This window comes from Aethalodelphis obliquidens, unplaced genomic scaffold, assembly GCF_003676395.1.
Source record: "Aethalodelphis obliquidens isolate GAN/ISIS:26980383/991018 unplaced genomic scaffold, ASM367639v1 scaffold23, whole genome shotgun sequence".
Classification (NCBI taxonomy): domain Eukaryota; kingdom Metazoa; phylum Chordata; class Mammalia; order Artiodactyla; family Delphinidae; genus Aethalodelphis; species Aethalodelphis obliquidens.
In genome coordinates, this window is record NW_020837967.1 from 3,316,407 (window position 1) to 3,337,074 (window position 20,668).

Consider the following 20,668-nt stretch of genomic DNA (forward strand, 5'->3'; position numbering starts at 1 on the left):
TTAAATTCTTTCAGGCCCATGTGAATAAATAAAGACGAGCTCCCGGTTTCAGATTCTCTATTCATTCAACATGGTTGGTGATGGTCCCTCTTGCTCCAGTGGGTCTTCAGGAAGCAGAACTCTGTAGGCTTCCCTGATGGTGTCTGTGGAAAGGCGCAGGGCTGGGCCCCGGGAGGTACAGCCCCCTTTTCACCCTTCTCTCACGCTGCCCTTCATGAGGGCTGCTCCCGGGGAAGGGAGTGTCTGCGGGCAGCTCTGTCCTGCGGGCTCTGGGCCCTGCATCAAGCCATCCTACAGACAAGGGATGGCCCTTCCTTCCCCCTCCCTGCAAAACTAAGCCTGAGCAGCTGGAGGGTCTCGGCACAGCCTCGGTGGCGGGGGGGGGGGGTGGTGGTGCAGTGAGCACCCCCTGTGCTGACCACTGTGTCGTGAACAACTCTTAGACATCCCCCAGGAGACAAGCATCATGCAGTCACGCCCTCAGGCTGACCCATCAGTGGAGCCCATGGAAAACCCAGCTGCCTGCCCATTCCATGGGGGTGCCCGCTGACGCAGTTTTCTCAGACACTTCTGTGTCCCCGCCAAACCACACTCACCAGCAACTAACTCTGACACAAAAGGCTTCTGTACCACAGACCCTGGTGACATCATAGAGGAAATCCAAGTTCAAGGGTCCTAGATACTAGCCACTCCATGCTTTTCAGCAGAACGGACTTGCTGTGCTCCGAAGCAGTCCTATCACTTGCCTTGTTCTAAAATGTTTACCGAGGAGCTGACCTCTTCTCTTTCCTGGGTCCACACACTCCTTCTGGATGAACCCGAGAGAAAAGCATCTATGATTTTTCTCATCGAAAACAGAAGAAATCTAAGACCTTCTGAAAGTCTTGCTTGAGCCATGAAAGAGAATCATGATCAGCAGATACATACCCTGCAAACAGCCCTAAGTTTCTGAGCGGTAATATTGGGGAGTGGAATACACCAAATAGGAACTGGGCACAGGTGGGCCTTCTCCCTTCCCAGGTGGGTGGAGATAAGGGACACGGGTGGGGACCAGAGGGAAGCGTGTGCAGCTCATCCTCCTGTGAGCTGCAGTCCCTCCTGTTGCCAGCAGGGGGACCCCTCTGTGCCCACGACTGGCAATGGAGTCCTTCCAATGGAAGGACAGACAGAAATAAAAACCAGTCTGTTATCCCATCAAAGTTTGCAACATTAGGTGCTCCCTGCACCCTCAAACCACCTGTCTAAGCCGGCACTGAGGAGGACGGAGATGCCCACCATCCCGGCCTCTCTCTGTGCCCTCCGCAAGCATACAGCCCACGTCACCCCGGAGTCAAGGTCACGGCTAAGACCAGAGCAGCCACGACAAGCCAGCTGGATGCCGCCAGTCCCTGGGTGGCAATTATGCTTCAGTGGCAGTATTCCAAGACCATGGCATTTCACACGGATTCTGCAAAAGGCAGCACAACCTTACATGGACATGCTACAGGTCTTTCAATGATCTGAAGGGAAGTTTTCCGAAATTGTATCGAGACTGACCCACCAAGTAATTGGGTTTTTTAAAAAAAATCCCAATTTTAGGAGCAAGGCAATAAATTGAATGAGAAAGACCATTTCTCCATAATATATTTGTGTCTATATCATTGTTACACTTTCCAAAGAATCTAGCAACAGATTGGTTTCAGAGAAGAACCTGAAATATTAAAAATGTTACCCCACTGATGACAGTATAGGCACAGTCCAAGAGGTTATGTAAACCCATAAAGGAAAACAGTGATAATACAAAGGCTGGTGCCCTCCTGTCTCCTCTCTGCCGTAAATAGCTCCTGAAATGGAACACATTATATAATTTGTATTAAAAATAAAAACTTTAAGCTGTAATAAAACAAACATAAACCATCAAAGTGTGTCTCTGTCCAATATGAGGAATCTTGTTGAAAGAAACTAAAACTATTTTTCTCCTGGCCAAAGTGTTCCTTTTAGGGAAACAGCAGAAACTCAGAAGCTTTCTTTATATAATTGGAAAATTGGGGATAGAAGTCATCAGATTTTCCAATATTTTAAAACAGTATAGTAACTGCTAAATATTAACTTGAAATTTCACCTAGGAGTAAATGGAGAAAACTATTTCTTTGGTCTCTACGTTGTCTGTACTATTACGAAGAGCATATTTTCAAAATTAAGCAAAATCATAAGGTTCCCGTATTTAAAAATACATTATTTTAAGCTATTGTAATTTCATTTACTGTTTGAATTCTAATTTCAAATGCTCTTTCAATGCAATACTGTGCTAAGTTATGTTATAACTCTGGTTCTGATTACGCAATCTGTGTAAAAATGTTAAATGGTTGTTCCTCCATAGCAAGAGAAAAGCACTGTTCTAGTAAAAGTTCAGATCTAAATTCCAGTATTACTTCAGGACTGGTTCTAAAAGAGAATAGTTGTTAACAACTAAATTCTGGCTGAATAAAAAAAAGTCTGAATAGGTTTAGATATTAGAGCATCTTTTGCAATATAAACATAACTATATTTCATGAGTCTTTGTGTTTGGATAACATTATTCTAACTTGAGAAGCTAACTCTCATATGAATGCTCTGGATAACGTTACAATCTATCACCTAATGTTTTGACTTTGCTTTGACAAATGTATCAGGTATTTACCTAACAATGTCATGGTACATTTTTCTAAAAAGCTCTTTGCCAATAACATTTCTTTGATTCTTTATGATGTAGTAAGCACATCTATTTCCCGTGCTTGATGTAGAAATAACTCAAGGCTCAAAAGAGATAATCTTTTTCACTTCTCTTCACATGGAAGGTTAGTAGTTATCACGATCTGCTCACATGGCTGATGCCATCCCTCTTACTCTGGCCAAGAATATAACCTCACCACTTCTATCCAGGTGGTCATAGGCTCCAGTCGTTCATTCACAGGTATGGCTTCCTGCTCAAGCAGGAAGTAGATAAGAGGATGCTAACCCAGAAAAGTTCACCTAAGTTTACAGATCTTTGTAAATGGAGTCCTTCACCCACGTTCTGACACACCTACTGACTAAGAGGACTGAGTTCTTGGTCCCCAGGGCCAGGTCTAGATTCTGAAGTTTATATTGCCCAACTGCATGCTTGGATTCTAGAGCCCTACCCACTTCAGTCTACAGACTTTTGCGGTGTTTGGCTCTCTGACCACCCCTTGACCCATCCAACGTTCCCTTAGGTATGAGTTCTTATGACTTCTGTGTCCCTGGCATAGGTCCACCTAGGCTACTCGCTTTAAATACCCAGAAATGTGCCCTGGCGAACATCAAGAATATAACAGAAGGATGTGGGGAGGCTGTGAAGAAGCCACAGTCAGTGAGAAACAGTGGAACAGTTACGAGAGAAGTATACGCAGCACATCAGCACATGAGGATCGTACACACAAGGAAATCGAGCAAGTGGAGTCACCCTCCAGCAGGCTGGGACAGTGGCAGTGTCCCTGTGTCTGTCACCACCCTGCCCCTTGGTGCCCCTTCCATGCTGAGAATCTGTGGTGTCCTCTGTTTGCTCAGCTGTGCACCTGAGGACTTGTGACAATATACCTGCCTCTCCAATCAGAATGGTTTTCAAGTTATCTAATCCAAAATATTACCACAAACTTATGGCTATAACTTATTCACTCTCGTCTCATAGCTTTCTTCATGTTTTTCCCCAACCAAGAATTCACTCCGTCCTTTCCTGCCACCTTCAAGGACTAGCTCCTAGGTCACCTCCATCATTAATCTTTTGTCAAGTACCTCAAGCCCTTTCCTTTCCACCAAATTCTTTCCACTATCTAGAATACATGGCATGTTGGATTTGATTAACACCTGATTATCTATATTTCTTTTCCCCAGCAGAATTCTAAGGTCTTTCATTAAAGTGACATAAATAGGATGCTTTTCCTTTTTTTTTAATTGAAGTATACTTGATGTATAACATATCTACTACAGGTGTACGATAAAGTGATTCACAATTTTTAAAGGTTATACTCCATTTATAGTTATTATAAATTGTTGGCTATATTTGTGTTATACAATACAACCTTTTAGCTTATTTTATACCTAATAGCTTGTACCTCTTACTCCCCTACCCTTCCCTATCTTGCCCCGCCCCCCTCCCCTTTCCGCATTGGTAACCTCTAGTTTGTTCTCTACCTGAGTCTGCTTCTTTTCTGCCATGTTCACTAGTCTGTTGTACTTTTCAGATTCCACGTATAAGGGATATCATACAGTGTTTGTCTTCCTCTGGTGCTTTTCTTATATATACTCTTCCTCTCGCCTCCGTGTTTTTGCACGTTATCTCTCTCTCCCTCTCCCTTCTCATCCCATCCCTGAATTAACTTCTGAAAGACTCAACTATCCCCTCCCCTGGGAAGCATTCATTAGCCCCTACTCCACCCCTCAAAAAAGGTGATCAGCACCTCCATCGTGCCGTGACTGGACCCTACATGTACCTCTATCACAGGGAGCACTTTGCATACAATTTTCTACATGACTTTTCTTCTCCGGACCTCTTGGGAGAAAAGGCTCTGTCTTATTTATCTTTGTATCCCCATGCCTCGTACCTCTCCCATAGCACATAATCCACATGTATTTCATTCTTGGAGAATCTGAAGTCTGGAGTCAAAGCCAAGATGCCATCCTGAGGGAGAGTGGGGTCCTAAGCAAGAGAACGAGGTGGCTGTGATGTCAGACCTGGGCAGGTCTTAGGAATTGTACCCCCTTTCCATCAGCCAACCAAGTGGATGCAATCCAGGAATAACAATGCTTTCTGACACTCTGATAATCATTCCACATTTGTTACCTCATTTAATCCTCTTTGACTTATAGCGTTTATCTCGTTGTTACTTGTAGCATAAGTTTCCTATCTAGCCCCTTACAGAGAAGGTCTGCTGATCGAAATCCCCACTGGAAAGACGTAAGTGCAAGGTCAGGATGCCAGGAAGGGGAAGCTAGGCTTTGGGTTATACAAAGACCATGCTTTCAGATGCTGACCACAAGGCCCGCACTCTGGACAGATAATACAAGAGTACTCAAAGCTCTGTACTGTTCATGTTTCCTTCCTACGATAGCCACATAGTACCTTCATTCAGAGATCCTCAAAACTTTTTAGACATGACCTCATTTAGCTCAGTCTTAACTGCCTCAGCAAACTTTTTAAATGGGTGCCTCCTATTTATTTAAAATTATCTATATGATCTTTGTTGAAGAGCAAGTTTTTTTTTTTTTGAAACAAAAAAATTCAAGTTTTCATTGGTGGCCCAGGGTAAAAACATTTTGCCCTCTGCCCATCATTTATTTCCTCATATTCTGAGTCTGAGCCCAAAGACACCAGTTTCCCCCACTGCCTTCTGTTCACGGCCCTGAGTCCCAGACCTCTGTTCTGCAATGTATTTCTGAGACATGCATCTGTTAGTGGCACTGTCTGGACAAAGGCAGCTCAGGAGATGAGGATAAACACCATCAACTGAAACAGTCTTCCTAGACAACACCAATTAGCTGCCACTCTAGACCAGGGGTCAGCCAACCACGGCCTGGGGGCCGAATCCAGGCTGCTACTTCTTTTGAGTAAGTACAATTTTATGGGAAGACGACAAGCCCATTTCTTTGCACGTTGCAACAGCTGCCTTTGCGCTACAACGGCAGAGTTCAGTCATTACGACAGAGTCCATCCAGCCTGTAAAGCTTAAGATATTCACTGGTCTGTTATTTTTAGAAAACGTTTGCTGACCCCTGTCCCAGAAAACTGGAAAGAGGGAAACTGGACATTGTGTTATTAACTGGAGTCATGCTTTCAGAGGCTCACCACAAGGCCTGCAGCCTGAAAAAGTGAGGCAGGAGGGCCCAAACCTTACACTGTCCATTTCTTACTTGCATGACAGGTGCACGGTGCCAACCTCTGGAGACTCCAAATTTCTTAGACATGATCTCCTTTGTACGCCTGCATCCCTCCTTTCTGAGCTCCTTCACATGTGCAGGGAGCTCTCTCCTCCAACCAGATCACCTCCCCGAGGTCCTTCTGGGCCGGGCTGGCCCTGTCCAGCATTCTTCCGGGCTGCTCAGCGAAACTCAGACTGCCCTCCTTTGATCCCCACCACTTCAAAGGTACTCTCTCCACATCTTAACGTCTTTCCAGCATTCTCACCGCTCTTGAAGAGAACGGCTAAAAGGAATGTACCAGCAGACACCACTGGACCTCATGGTACCCAGAGATTCCTCACTCTGCATCTCTGTGGTCTCCATCCTCACGCTCAGCCTGTCCAACCCAAATCATAAGAGGGAAAGCGGCCTGCATCCCTGCACATGCCCCAGGTAGGCTTAAAGCTAAATAAGGAAACACTAACAGTTAATTCTGTGTATCAGAGCAGCAGCTCCATTCATTTCTCACAACAGCACGCTGCTGGGGGAAGTCTCTCAGGGCAGGTGACCTCTGTGCACTCACCTGAGATGGGCAGCATTCAAGTGATCTCCTCACTTGGCGTAAGAATAGGTGTTGTATATAAAATAGACAAGCAACAGGGACCTACTATCTAGCACAGAGAACCATACTCAATATTTTGTAATAACCTGTAAGGCAGGGGTCCCCAGCCCCTGCCTTATAGGGTGGGGAGTCTCCTGTTAAGAGCCAGGCCGCACAGCAGGAGGTGAGTGCCGGCAGGCGAGCAAGCGAAGCTTCATCCGCCGCTCCCCATGGCTCGCGTTACCGCCTGAACCATACCTGCCCCACCTGGTCCACGAAAAAAATTGTCTTCCACGAAACCAGTCCCTGGTGCCAAAAAGGTTGGGGACTGCTGTTATAAGGGAAAAGAATCTTAAAAAGAATATCTATATCTGAATCACCTTGCTGTACCTGAAACTAATACAACATTGTACATCAACTATACTTCAATTAAAAAAAAGAAAGAAAAACAAAACAGGAAAAGAAAAAGAACAGGTAGAGCCCGAAAGCCTGAGCGCCGGCCTGAAGTTCCGCCCTCATGATACAGTGAAGGATGTTATGGGGAAGAGCTTCAGGGTGGGGTAGACCGGGCTTGACTCCAAACTTTTCTACATATAACTTTGTATATTTCAGTGCACTTACATCACCTTCCTGTCCCTCACCTTCTCATCTACAAAATAGGGATAACCATGTCTATCTCGATGGATTGCTGGAAGATGAAATGAACAAATGTATGGAAAACCCTTAGTGTGCTGGGTACCTGCTGGTCACTCAGGGGCTGTAGCTACTACCTTTAAAAATGCCAGTTACATTTAATAATTTATGCTCTGGTGGGTTTTTCAGCAAAAATCACTACCCTGCTACATGCCAGGTACCATGCTAGGAGCTGGGACTGTGTTCTCTAATGATCAAAACCAAGATGGTTCCCAAACCCATGGAGCTTACAGACCATTTGCCTATAAGGTTACACACAGAATGTCCAAATAGCACATGGAAGCCCAATTTTGCACAGAGAAGAAGAAAGTGAGGTTCTGGAGCATGAAGTAAGCCAGTGAAGGAAGCACGAATGAAATTCAGATGCGAGTTCTCTGATTCACAAGCTCACACTTCCCCTCATTTTAGTTTGGCAATTACAGATAAGCACCTCTGCGCTTGTTCTTTGCCCTCGAAAACTGTTGACTACATTAAACGGAGAAAGGAAGACAACCTCCCAAAGCCACATGGGAGTCTAGGATTGGCAGAGAATGGAGCAAGTCTGCAGAAAGTTATGGCATGAAAGACATCTGTTAACTCATGTGTTAGCCACTGCTTGGTCGCCAAAGCGGGTCCCTTAGCCAAGCTCCTTCATATGAAGGCAAAAGTAGTAGGTCCAATAATATAGCTTAGGGCAAAGAAAGAGAAGAACATGCAGACCCTTGTCGAAGAAGACTGTATTTAATAGACACCTACTATCCTCAGTGTTCCCACGTTATGTTTGCTTGTGCCAATCCCTTAAGCAGGTAACCAGACAGAGTAAAAAAGGTCTAACCCGCTCACGGTTTTTGTTCCTCTTCAGATCCCCGTCTCACTAAGAAGTTTCACAAACTCAAGCTGGGAGGCAGAAATCTTGCCTGACCCAACACCAGAGCCATCTCAATATATTTTTCAGCAAGAGCAGGTGGAGAGAAAACGGAGCTGAGCCCTGAGCCAGCAGCTGCAGGAGTTGCTGAAGCTGCCCCCAGGCTGGTTAAGTCCCGGCATCCAGGCTCACATTCCTACCAGGATGTGAGGACCAGAACGAGACAATGCCAAACGCACACAGTTCGGGGCGCTCCTCAGGTACTGATAGACCCTTGACTAAGAATACATTTTAAGGTGAAATGACCTTTACAATTCCTTATAGATCAGTTGTTTAAGTACTTACTCAATACCAACTATATGCCCAACATTGTGATAAATACAGTGAAGTATCTCGGGCCCTTCAAAGATGCGGGAGCCAAGAACATCCAGGATGAGAGTGAATGCATGATTCTTCACAGCACAAGAGTGGACCTGAGACACATGGCTGATGTTGTCAAGCCTTCTGACATATCACCAAAGCCCTGTGTTTGGGGGTAATCTCCCTCTTCACCAGGGGACACAATACTGTGTACCAGACTCTACAAAGAGCCAGCTAAGCTGTTCACTCAGGGCTGTGGCCTTCAAGGAGATGAGAGCTGCTAAAACAGTCAGCGGTTTTCAAAACCACTCAAGGCAGCCACGGGCTTTAGAAATTGCCTGGAGGCTTCTGACATGTGTTTGGCTGCTTTAGGGTGGTTCTCCTGGAAAGCAGCCACACTGCGGCTCAGAAGGCAGCAGAGTGCATCCCAGACGTTCAGTGCCTTGCAAGGAATGGGATTCCCTATCCAGGAATGAAGGAAGAGGGGAGAATAACAAACAGAGTGACATCTATCATTACACTGCACTTGGTAAGGAAATCCCTCCCTCTAGATGCAGCCTTCTCAACTGAGTCTTGAAATGTAAAGGCATTGACCGTGTTGCCATCTGCACATCTGTCACTTCACATGGGAAGGCTGTCTCATCACCCCGTTACTTTCACTGAGACCTCACAGCATCTTGGTTTGATTTATGGCCTTCAGGGTCAGACCTGGCTTTGAAGCCTGGCCCTGCCATTTACTAGCTGTGTTATCTACCTTTGCAAAGCCTCAGCTTCTCCATCAGTGAAATGGGGATGACAACCAAATCGTTATAAAGATTAAATACTCATTAATTAAAAAATTCATGTAATTGCCTTAGCATATTGAAAATGCTTCATGCTCCATTTTTAAGAAGCACCTGAATTATGTTATCATTAAAAGTAAGTCTAGGAGCCCCTGGTTCAGTTCATTGATTTTGTCTGCACAATTTGGGGCAGGATTTATCTTTCTGGGGGTTATTTGGTAAGAAGGTTATTGATAGTTCTCCCATAAGAAGTGGGAGAAGACCCATGTGCGCTGGAATGGACTGGGCTTGAGGTTAAATCCTGAAGTGACTCAGGTTCCTGAAGATGTGAGAGGCTTTCAAGCTGCTGTAGCCTTTGGGTGATGAAGGGCCTTCTTGTGACCATGCAGTAGAACTGATCATGCATTTTACCATTTGGGTGTTTCTTAATATTTATTAGGAAATCATTTAAATATTATAATTTTGTTGAGTTCTACAAATGCATACAATAGAAACTGTCATTATAAGTAATTTATATTATGAAGATGAAAATCGTATTTCTTTAAACTTGCATTTCTTTAGTTACTAGTACAATTGACTCTTTTTTCATAATCTTATTGAATCTTCTTATTTCTTCTCTGTAAATTGTTTCACATCTTTTGCCCATTTTCTTGTACAGGATTAATTTCATTGATCTGGAGTAGCTCTTTACATATTAAAGATAAACTCCTTTCCTCCTCATATAGCACTTTATATATTAAAGATAAACCTCTTTTTGCTGCAAAGTTTTCCCCAGTCTTTTGTTCCCTTTTTATTTAAAACAAAAGTTTGAAATTTTTATATAGCTGAAGTTATTGATCTTCTTCCTTTGTAATTACTTTCATTGCTTTTAAGTTTAGAAAGTCTTTCCTTACTTCAAAAGTAGTTAAATGTGCACCTATATTTTCTTACATATTTTGGCATGTGGTTCATTGATTACTTTTAACTGCTTAATTTATTTAGAATTCTTAGTCTGGTAACAGGTTTAAACGTTATTAATTGGTACAGTCTTTCTGGAAAAATGTTTTTGCAATACGAATTAAAAACCACAAATGGGTTGGTGTTCCTTGTCCTACTTCTAAAAAATGTAACTAAAGAAAATGATCAGGCATACAGCCACGGATTTCTACCGAAGACAGTCATTCCGATGCTGCTTATATTAGCAAAAAATGGAAATAACTTCAAAGTCTCTCGTGCTGGTGGAGTAGATATTGTTTAGCTGCACTGTCCAATAATGGTAACCATCAGCCACATGCGGTATTTAAATTTAAATGTATTAAAATTAAATAAAATTAAATAAAATTAAATATTCAGCTCCTCAGTTGCTCAAATGCTCAATGTGGCTACCATACTGGATAGCAGTGGTACCAAACATCCCCATTCTCACAGAGGTTTCTGTGGAATAGTGCTGCTCTGTGGCCATTAAAATCAGGTTTTGAAAGAATATTTAAAACCATTGGATAATTTATAATATGATGGTAAGTAAAAATATCAAAATATAAAATATTTACTGAATTCAGATTGGTTGCAGCAACTTTAATCATCAATATCTTCATCAAATGCTGTTTTCTATAGAGGAAACCCAAACCCTGCCCTCACGAAGCTTGTTGTCTTAAAGAAAAGAGAAAAAAAAAAACCCAGAAAATCTGAAGTGCAATAGGTGCATAGGAATTTAATGAGATACACAGGGAAATGTAGCACATGGCACCTACTCTGCAGCTGTTAACTGACTGGAATTCCAAACGGGAATTATTATACTGGATCATACACAAGGCCTAATTAACACTGTATTCTGTGGCCAACAGTGGTCTCAAAAGAAGCCATGATTATCCTTCTGTCCACATCTATTGATATTATCCACCAAAGGCACAAAAACAACTTAGCAAACAAATGGCATTTAAGAACCTGGAGTACATAAAGCAAGGAACTTTACAGAGTACTTAGTAAATATGGAAAGGTTATAAGGCCTCTGAAACATCAATAAATAATCAACCACAACAAAAGAATGCTTCACTTATATGTGAATAAAACTTTGGAAAATGATGCCCATAAGTAAAACCTACATGCAATTTGTACTCAACCTTCCCACTAAGAACAACTGAAAAGTTAAACAAAATGTATATATTTTTAAATCTTGAAAGTATCAAAGAGTTAATAAAATAGTGAGAAAAATATCTGGGAGAAGATGAAAATTTAAAGAGGTGGGCTCAGCATCTGGGATCACTTTTTAGCTTAAGCATCCAAGAGCTGACGTCCAGAGACCTCCAAGGATAGAAATAAACCAGCTTTTGAAAGGACTGCAATCCAGCTCTGAGCCATCTGGTCTGCCCATAAAAATCTCAAGCCCTGAAAATGGACTAAAATGAACCCAGTTTGTTATTCCCCCAGGAACCTGATAGAAATAACTCAAAACTCTCTAGAGGAATAGATCCTGATCCTAGGCCTGAAACTATTTCTACAAAACATTTTCAATATAATGTCCATCACACAATGGAAGATAACCAGTCACACTGGAGAAAAGATGAGTGACAATCAAAACAGCTCTTAAGTGGCTCTAGAGTTTGTAATTATCAGATATGAACTTTAAATTGCTATGTGTACTGTGCTTGAGAAAATAAAAAAAATATTAAAAACTTAGTACATAACATTCTAAAAAGTGAGAGAGCAAATCTGAAAAAGAATTAAATGGAAATTCTAGAACTAAAAAACACAATACCTGAAATAACTCAATGGGTGAGTTTAACAGCAGATCAGACCTGAAGGGAGAATCTGTGAACTGGAAGACGGGTTGGAATGAAGCATGGAAAGGCAAAATTTGGAATATACAGAAGACATCATGGGAAACACAGAGAATATGGAGAAAAAAAATCTAACATGGGAATCCCAGGAGGAAAAGTGAGTCGAAGCAATTTCATGGATGACAGCTGACACCTTTCCCATGAATCCCCAAATTCATGAAGCCTTAGGAACTTCAGGGAGAAAAAAATAAGAAGAAATACACACCTAGAACCATTATTTTAAAACTACAGAGAACTAAAGATGAAGAGGAAAATCTTAAAGACAGTTGACCGTAAAAGATTACCTTTAGAGGAACGACAGTTTAAATTATTATGGACTTTTCAACAGCAACAATGGAACCCAGGCGACAATGGAATATACCTTCAATGGGCTGAAAGAAAATCACTGCCAACCTAGAACTGACATCCCCAGTAATAATATCCTTAAAGAGGGAGAGGGAAATAAATCATTTCAGACAAGCAAAAACTGAGAAGTCTGTACCAGCAGACCCACCATTAAAAAGATACCAGTGAATGTTCTTCAGGTGCAAAAAAAGAAAAAAAAAAAAAAAAAGGAATCCCAGATAGAAGGTCAGAGATGCTGAATGAAGAAAAAGTATTAGAAAGGAAGGAGTCAGCAGGCTGACTGTACAAGAATGTGATGCAGAAGAACCAGGAAAATCTAGCTTACAGGAGAGGTTATCTTCCCCTTATACAAGTTAAAAATTATATTTGGCTATCCTCCAAAAGAAAAGAGTTAAAAAAAATCCTTGTATCACATTTTGGAATATATTTTTCACTATTTTTGGGTGGGGGGAAATCAGACATCATGGAGAAAAGAGCAATATATTATACTGGGAATTCCCTGGCAGTCCACTGGTTAGGATGCCACACTTCCAATGCCAGGGACCTGGGTTCAGTCCCTGGTTGGGGAACTAAGATCCCACAAGCCGCATGGTGAGGTCTATATATATACATATAATACTGCATCTTTTTAAAAATATAAATGGTGAAAGTAACTACAAAGTAATAACAGAAAATGTTTGCAATAATTTATCAGCTAAGATCAGGTTCAATTCTATGTGGAGGGAAACCTAGGGGTGGAAACAGGGGGGACAGAGGGTTCCTAAGAGGTTTCAGATACTATTTTACTCATTAGACCACATATTTATCATTAATTGATAAAAACAGATAATGAATTAAGAAAGAAACCTAAGAGACCTAATTCTTTGTTGAATGTAGAGATATTCGTTGGTCTGGCAACCAGTACAGAAAAAGTTCTGTTTTTCCACTATGTGAGTTGGAAATATACTATAAATGCAAATTTCTGATACTTGAGAGTAGGATTAGGAATAGCCTTTTCCTATGGTTTGTGAAAAAATGTAAATAGTTGTATTTTGGGGATAATTTAATTTTTCAGCACAGACTACAGGTCCCCTTAATGTCCCCCCATCCCTGGAATTCTAAGATTCATCCTAAATACTGTGAGAATATTAGTCCTGAATTACTGAGATCCAAGTCCTTGGTTCTAACTACAGGCCAAGGGGGCTGCCAATGATTTTATTCCATTGTTCTTAAAGGACATCACTACTGAAAGGAATTATTCCATCAACAATGGTGCTGTTGAGTGGCCTTCTCGTCGAATTCCCGTCTCATTCACATTATCTACCCTGCCAGTCCCCTTTATTTCAAGGTGTTTCTACAGCCCTCTGCTCTCCTAAAACCCCCAGCCTGAAATGAAAATTTATGTCCATGGCTTAACTGAATCAGTTCAGGAAGGTTCCCCACAGGCAGGAACAGCTGAATGGTAAAGCAGACATTTGTCATCAGTTGAATTCTATTCACTGAGAACATCACTGTCCCAGGCAAATGTGAGAGAGGAAAAAACGGACAGGAAGCACTCACTCACCTGCCGCAGTTTGGTTCCCACCATGGAGGCACTGCTGTCAAGCACAAACACCACATTCTTGGGTAACGGAGGAAGGTCTTTGGGAGCAAAGTAGTGCACAAAATAGCCATTTAGAACCTGGTGGAGGGAAAAGAATGTAAAAATGGTAGTACCCAGATTAGGTAGGAAAACAAATCAAAATGGATAGTCTATGGGATCTCTAATAAAAGTCAAAGGTAGCATGAAACAGAGTCTAGGGCCAAATTCCGTACCCAGAGCAAAAGTACCCCTGGTCCTGATTCCTCCAACTAATTGCAAATTAATGAATTAATTTGTTTATTTATTTAAACATCTTTATTGGAGTATAATTGCTTTACAATGGTGTGTTTCTGCTTTATAACAAAGTGAATCAGCTATACATATACATTTATCTCCATATCTCCTCCCTCTTGCGTCTCCCTCCCACCCTCGCTATCCCACCCCTCTAGGTGGTCACAAAGCACCGAGATGATCCCCCTGTGCTATGCGGCTGCTTCCCACTAGCTATCTATTTTACATTTGGTAGTGTATATACGTCCATGCCACTCTCACTTCGTCCCAGCTTACCCTTCCCACTCCCTGTGTCCTCAAGTCCATTCTCTACGTCTGCGTCTTTATTCCTGTCCTGTCCCTAAGTATACCAGTATCCCTGGTATTTTTCTCTTTCTGACTTACTTCACTCTGCATGACAGACTCTAGGTCCATCCACCTCACAACAAATAACTCAATTTTGTTTCTTTTTATGGATGAGCAATATCCCATTGTATATATGTGTCACATCTTCTTTATCCATTCATCTGTCGATGGAGACTTAGGTTGCTTCCATGTCCTGGCTATTGTAAATAGAGCTGCAGTGAACATTGTGGTACATGACTCTTTATGAATTATCGTTTTCTCAGGGTATATACCCAATAGTGGGATTGCTGGGTCTTATTATAGTTCTATTGTTAGTTTTTTAAGGAAACTCCATACTGTTCTCCATACTGGCTGTATCAATTTACATTCCAACCAACAGTGCAAGAGGGTTCCCTTTTCTCCACACCCTCTCCAGCATTTATTGTTTGTAGATTTTTTGATGATGGCCATTCTGACTGGTGTGAGATGATATCTCATTGTAGTTTTGATTTGCATTTCTCTAATGATTAATGATGTTGAGCATCCTTTCATGTGTTTGTTGGCAATCTGTATATCTTCTTTGGAGAAATGTCTATTTAGGTCTTCTGCCCATTTTTGGATTGGGTTGTTTGTTTTTTTGATATTGAGCTGCATGAGCTGCTTGTAAATTTTGAAGATTAATCCTTTGTCGGTTGCTTCATTTGCAAATATTTTCTCCCATTCTGAGGGTTGTCTTTTCGTCTTGTTTATGGTTTCCTTTGCTGTGCAAAAGCTTTTAAGTTTCATTAGGTCCCATTTGTTTATTTTTGTTTTTATTTCCATTTCTCTAGGAATGGTCAAAAAGGATCTTGCTGTGATTTATGTCATAGGGTGTTCTGCCTATGTTTTCCTCTAAGAGTTTTATAGTGTCTGGCCTTACATTTAGGTCTTTAATCCGTTTTGTTTATTTTTGTGTATGGTGTTAGGGAGTGTTCTAATTTCATTCTTTTACATGTAGCTGTCCAGTTTTCCCAGCACCACTTATTAAAGAGGCTGTCTTTTCTCTATTGTATATTCTTGCCTCCTTTATCAAAGATAAGGTGACCATATGTGTGTGGGTTTATCTCTGGGCTTCCTATCCTGTTCCATTGATCTATTATTTCTGGTTTTGTGCCAGTACCATACTGTCTTGATTACTGTAGCTTTGTAGTATAGTCTGAAGTCAGGGAGCCTGATTCCTCCAGCTCCGTTTTTCTTTCTCAAGATTGCTTTGGCTATTAGGGGTCTTTTGTTTTTCCATACAAATTGTGCAATTTTTTGTTCTAGTTCTGTGAAAAATGCCATTGGTAGTTTGATAGGGATTGCATTGTATCTTCAGATTGCTTTGGGTAGTTTAGTCATTTTCACAATGATTCTTCCCATCCAAGAACATGGTATAGCTCTCCATCTGTTTGTATCACCTTTAATTTGTTTCATCAGTGTCTTATAGTTTTCTGCATACAGGTCTTTTGTCTCCTTAGGTAGGTTTATTCCTAGGTATTTTATTCTTTTTGTTCCACTGGTAAATGGGAGTGTTTCCTTAATTTCTCTTTCAGATTTTTCATCATTAGTGTATAGGAATGCAAGAGATTTCTGTGCATTAATTTTGTATCCTGCTACTTGACCAAATTCATGGATTAGCTCTAGTAGTTTTCTGGTAGCATCTTTAAGATTCTCTATGTATAGTATCATGCCATCTGCAAACAGTGACAGCTTTACTTCTTCTTTTCCGATTTGGATTCCTTTTCTTTTTCTTCTCTGATTGCTGTGGCTAAAACTTCCAAAACTATGTTGAATAATAGTGGTGAGAGTGGACAACCTTGTCTTGTTCCTGATCTTAGAGGAAATGGTTTCAGTTTTTCACCATTGAGAACAATGTTGGCTGTGGGTTTGTCATATATGGCCTTTATTATGTTGAGGTAAGTTCCCTCTATACCCATTTTCTGGAGAGTTTTTATCATAAGTGGGTGCTGAATTTTGTTGAAAGCTGTCTCTGCATCTATTGAATGACCATATGGTTTTTCTCCTTCAATTTGTTAACATGGTTTATCACATTGATTGATTTGCATATATTGAAGAATCCTTGCATTCCTGGGATAAACCCCACTTGATCATAGTGTATGATCCTTTTATTTATTTTTTATTTTTATTTTTTTTTGCAGTACGCAGGCCTCTCACTGTCTTGGCCTCTCCCGTTGCGGAGCACAGGCTCCGAACGCGCAGGCCCAGTGGCCATGGCCCACGGGCCCAGCTGCTCCATGGCATGTGGGATCTTCCCGGACCGGGGCACGAACCTGTGTCCCCTGCATCGGCAGGCGGACTCTGAACCACTGCGCCACCAGGGAAGCCTGTATGATCCTTTTAATGTGCTGTTGGAATCTGTTTGCTAGCATTCTGTTGAGGATTTTTGCATCTATGTTCATCAGTGATATTGGTCTGTAGTTTTCTTTCTTTGTGACATCTTTGACTAATTGCTAATTTAATCTGTATAAAGTCATTCCTTAAAAGTATATCGACTACACTGACTAAATCAATTTAAATTATCCATCCCTTCTTGACTCTTGTCACTTCAGAATCCTGCTCCCTTCATTATCTGGTTTTTCCTAACCACCTTTCATGTTAAGACATAAAGACTGCTTACATCCTGGATGCACATTAATATATTTTGATATTCCCATCCTGTCTTTGGAGCAACATAACCTAAGAAAAAGGAGCCATGGGCCAGTCTCTCTAAGTTAAAATTAAAGATGAACTAAGTTCTAACTTCATCTAAAACACCGCAGGGAAAATTATAGGTTTCATTTGGTTCCAGATTACTGACGCAGGAAACAGATAACCGCAGCCTCCAGCAAGGGAACACTGCTGGTCTTCTTGGAGACATATTTGGGGTTAAAACAGATTTCCTAAGAACTGGAAGTTCTCTCTCCCATAGGTAAGTATTGAAATCCCTAGTTCTGGGTGTAACTAAGAGTATCAAGCAACTAACATGAAACAGCAACAACGAACCCATTACCTGGATGTCCCCAATGCTCTGTTCCCTATTAACATCATATCTAATGATGAAATCTCCCAAAATGCCATTCTGGGCAATCTTGGCTTGTTGGACCACAGTAGGTTTAAAAACGACTTTGGCAAAAGTTTCGTTTTGGTTGATAACAGTAGAAGGAGGTGGCCCAGAATCATCTGTAAGCAAGATATAAAGATAATTAATAACTGAATACATAAATTTTTTCTGAAAAGAAACAAGATCTATTTTGCATGGACACAAAGGGTTAGACTTTATTTTAGTGCGGGTTTATGTTTCATATGAACTCCCAAAACTTTGTACAGATAACATATCACAATGCACCAGGTATGTTAGCATATATTTCACTTCTATGCCTCCTTTTAAATCTTTTCTTATAAGAATTTTTAAAATACGCAAAAATAGACAGAACAGTAAAATGAACTCCCATGTACCCATCACCTGACTTTAACAATTATCAACCTTTTACCAATCTTTTGCATCTGTTTTTATGTATCCTCTCACAAGTGTTTCCTAGAATTTTAAAACAAATCTGAGCCCTCATACTTCATCCATGAATACTTCAGTATATATCTCTAACTACATGAACACTTTTAGTGTAACCACAAAACCACTGGCACAAGTAACAAAATTAATGCTCAGTGCTTAATTATCAACCTATACTCAGTTTGTATTTAAATTTTCCTGAGTCTCTAGAACCTATCTTGGAAGTTGCTTTGTTTGAATCAGGATCATAACAAAGTCCCCACATCACATTTGGTTTATGTTTCTTAAATCTCTTTTAATCCACTAGTGTCCCCCCTCTTCACCTTTTTTCTAATGCTACACATAAGTGTTGTAAAACACTGGTTATTTGTCCTATGGAGTTTCTTACATTCTGTATTTTGTGATTGTTTACTTGTCCTGTCCTTTAACTTGCTCTTCTGAAGCCCTGGTCCCCAGTTTTGGGTTGAATGTAGCATCTGGGGGAGTAGAAAACATACCAATGCCCGGGCCAAGAGCTCATTTAATTGGTCTGCGACACAGCCGAGGCATCAGGATGTTTAAATTCCCCGTGGGAGTCTAATGCTCAGTTAAGACTGAGAATCACAGCTCAGTCCCCTGTAGTTCCTGTGTTCTGGTGGGTAGAGCTACAGACAGGCTACACTCAGCCTCAGTGCCATGGACAAGAACACTTCTTGGTGATGCCGAGTCCCTACTACTTTATCACATCAGAAAGTACACAATATCTAGTTGGCTGCTTTTAGTTGCAGTAAGATTCATGGTGGGTTCTGATCACCCACGATAAAGTTCCTCATCAGTCTTTCCCTTAATAGTTTTATCAATCACTCATGATGTCTGCCTGTTCACTATTTCATTAGAGTCGCAGAAGGCTGCTTTCTAATTCTATCATTCCTTCCATATGGAATTCTTCAGTAAGGAACACTTTTCCTCCATCAATCATTTGGTTGCCCTAACATACTGTTTGTCCAGAAAACTTATGACTCTTTAAAGAAAAAATTTCCCAAAGCTTTCCCCAGCATGAAACTTAGGATATAAATTAGAATTCCAGAAAGAGGATAAATGGATTTTATGCGATTTAAGAAAAATTAGTGATGACAAAGAGCATCTCGTTTCACTCCTAACCTTCATTCCTTCCGTAGGACACACTACAGAGAATTATTTCGTGGACTACCCACCTTTGTAAATCGATACACCATGTCTATATACCGAACAACAGAAACCCAAAGTTTTGAGATCTGCATGCACCATGAAGAATATGAAAACAAAATGAGGAATTCGTAAACATCAGTATGTAGACTTTTTATCCAGAAACTGAATCAAAGCCCGGATTAAAACTGCTGCACAGCATCTGATTCTCTTTTTAAATCTATTCAAGTTGATACCATGGAGTAAGCTGACCAGCAATTTTCCATCCCTAATTAGCAAAACAAAAAAGGAAATGAGGCATAATTTGTCCATGGTAATTTGTGTTTAAGAATAAACTTCTTGGGCTTCCCTGGTGGCGCAGTGGTTGAGAGCCCGCCTGCCGATGCAGGAGACACGGGTTCGTGCCCCGGACTGGGAAGATCCCACATGCCATGGAGCGGCTGGGCCCGTGAGCCATGGCCGCTGAGCCTGCGCGGCCGGAGCCTGTGCTCCGCAACGGGAGAGGCCACAGCAGTGAGAGGCCCGCGTACCGAAAATAAATAAATAAATAAATAAACTTCTTTCTGCTAAGGGCTTATTAGACAAAAGTCAAAGGAAGCTTAGACATTTCCTTCAACAGAACTGACGATTATTATTTAGAGACCATTTAGGTGTAACCTTAACAGGAACCACCAGGCAGAACTGACTCTTCTATTATTTGTACTTATCAAGGGCAGGGATTTCAGGAGTGACCAGAGAGCTAGCAAACAGAAAGTCTGTTCTTACAGAAAGTCAATTGTATGCAAGAGAACATACTTCCAACAGATCTGCTCATCTGAAGAAGGAGCTGTGAAAATCTCAAAGGCATGCTGACAAGTGCCAGCCTGTGTTCCCTGGAGTCAATCTTTCATTGTCATTACTGGCAAAGCCCCAAGAGTGAGAGGTATGATAATACATTAGCTAAGAACTCAGGATCACAAGTGAGTCAGAAGGACCTGCATTTGATACTGGGTCTGCCTCTCATCATCTCTGAGGCTCTGGGCAGGTTATTGAGCCCTGGTTATCTCATCTATAAAATGGATGAATGGTCTACCAAACACACTACTGAAATGGTTGTGATGTGATGTACCTAGCATCATTCTGATTCATGGTGGGCAGTCACGCTAGCTAACATTATCATCAACCACAAAGGGGTACAAAAAATAGAAGGGCCAGTGAATTCTAAAACAACACAACGTGTCAAACTTGGGATACTTCTTGCAACGAAGAGGAAAGAACTACTGCTATTCGCAACACGGTTGAATCTGAGTCATTTTGAGTGAAAACACAAGATACAAAAGAAAGTATTCACTATGTTTCCATTTACACAAAACTCAAGAGCAGGCATAACTCACTCATGGCAATTGAAGGAGCCTAGCGGTTCCCTTGAGGGGTGAATACTGACTGGGAAAGAGGATAAGGGGACCTTTTGGGGTGCTGAAAATACTCTACGTCTTGACCTGAAA

General features: G+C 41.3%; 1 protein-coding gene across 2 annotated transcripts in view; it reads right to left on the bottom strand.

The window, feature by feature from the left end:
• Positions 1–20,668, bottom strand: part of ITIH5 (inter-alpha-trypsin inhibitor heavy chain 5) — a 73,504-nt gene that overhangs the window by 19,952 nt on the left and 32,884 nt on the right. For both annotated transcript variants that reach the window (XM_027121578.1, XM_027121579.1), the window contains 2 exons: positions 17,523–17,692; positions 13,859–13,975 (listed from right to left, as the gene is read on the bottom strand). In XM_027121578.1, the coding sequence (XP_026977379.1) occupies positions 13,859–13,975; positions 17,523–17,692 (287 nt within the window). The remainder of the gene's footprint in view (positions 1–13,858; positions 13,976–17,522; positions 17,693–20,668) is intronic.